This window comes from Echinops telfairi, unplaced genomic scaffold, assembly GCF_000313985.2.
Source record: "Echinops telfairi isolate 266 unplaced genomic scaffold, ASM31398v2 ScPeMD7_41;HRSCAF=154, whole genome shotgun sequence".
Lineage (NCBI taxonomy): Eukaryota > Metazoa > Chordata > Mammalia > Afrosoricida > Tenrecidae > Echinops > Echinops telfairi.
Window position 1 is genome coordinate 3,340,802 of NW_022103939.1, and position 1,595 is coordinate 3,342,396.

The following is a 1,595-nucleotide window of genomic DNA, read 5'->3' on the forward strand; positions in this document are numbered from 1 at the left end:
TTGACTATGTGAATATAACTGTCCCATAGTCATGCCAGATACAAATTATTCAAAGTTTTATGCAATAATTTTTAACTAAGTTCCATTCATTGCATTTTCTGAAATCATTGATGATCTTGAAATTTTAACAGCACAAAAAATAATTTGCATCAAAATGTGTGTAATTATATGGACATTATTTTTATTAAATTTAAAGAAACGTGTTTGCATTACTTCATACCCATGATTTAAAATTTAAATGAATATTGGAGTTTGATTTCAAGTTTCCTCAATTACAGAGTTAATCTATAACCCCTTTGCCAAAAGAAATGTTTCTAAGATATGTTTTAAAAATAAGTTTATTTATGAATTCTCACATTCTATAGGATATCAGCGTTTGGAGTGAAAATGCTACAGCTTCAGGACAACAGGGTGATCCTAAACAACTTGACATCTCCATTTCCAACCTTCTTGCTGACTGGCATTCCTGGTCTAGAGTCTGTCCAAGCCTGGTTCTCCATCCTATTCTGTTGTCTCTACACCATTGCCCTCTTGGGGAACAGCATGATCCTGGTTGTCATCATCACCCAGAAGAGTCTCCATGAGCCCATGTACTATTTCCTCTCCATGATGTCAGCTACTGACCTGGGCTTAACTGTTTCTACAATGTCAACAACATTATCTGTTCTGTGGTTTGATGCAAACCAAATCAGTTTGGATATGTGCATCATCCAAATGTTTTTCCTTCATGGATTCACTGTCACAGAAACTGGTGTGCTTGTGGCTATGGCCTTTGACCGTTATGTGGCAATTTGTAACCCTTTGAGGTACAACACCATCCTGACAAATTTCAGAATCATTCAGATGGGTCTCTTGATTATTATACGAACTATTGTTTTAGTAGTACCAGTACTCTTGTTGCTTAAACATCTCTCTTTCTGTAGAGCTAATGCTCTTTCCCACTCCTATTGTTACCATCCAGATGTTATCAAACTAGCATGTTCAGATACCCGGCCCAATAGCATCTTTGGATTAATTGGTCTCATCCTGACCACAGGAATAGATACACCATGCATTATCCTGTCTTACATCATGATTATCCGCTCTGTCTTGGGCATTGCTTCTCCTGAAGAACGGCATAAGGTCTTCAGCACCTGTGTTTCCCATATAGGAGCAGTTTCCATTTTCTATATCCCCATGGCAAGTCTATCCTTGGTGCATCGTTATGGTAGGTCAGCTCCCAGAGTGGCCCATTCGATGATGGCCAATACATATCTCATTCTGCCCCCTGTGCTCAACCCCATCATCTATAGTGCTAAAACCAAACAAATACGCAAGGCTATCCTCCATCTGCTGCAGACAAAATAGAGTTTACCTATTTGTTATTATCATGAGTGACATATAAATTCAGTGACAAAGTTGACATAGTCATGCTATTCCTAGATAATTCCTAAAATGTTATGCACTCAGAAAGACCCTCATAGCAAATCTTCATAGAAGACATTGTTGTTTATCATAGCTAACATTGAGAAATACTACAAAAGTACAGCAATAAGCAATAGATAAGTGAACTCTTGAAACATGCAACATAATGCATTTCTTTTTCTTTTTTTTTT

The 1,595-nt window shown here is 37.2% G+C and overlaps 1 protein-coding gene across 1 annotated transcript; it reads left to right on the forward strand.

The window, feature by feature from the left end:
- The first annotated feature begins 387 nt into the window (after positions 1-387).
- Positions 388-1,347, forward strand: LOC101644332 (olfactory receptor 51F1-like). Its single transcript, XM_004717480.1, has one exon. The coding sequence runs from the start codon at positions 388-390 to the stop codon at positions 1,345-1,347; it is 960 nt and encodes a 319-aa protein (XP_004717537.1).
- Positions 1,348-1,595: the final 248 nt, after the last annotated feature.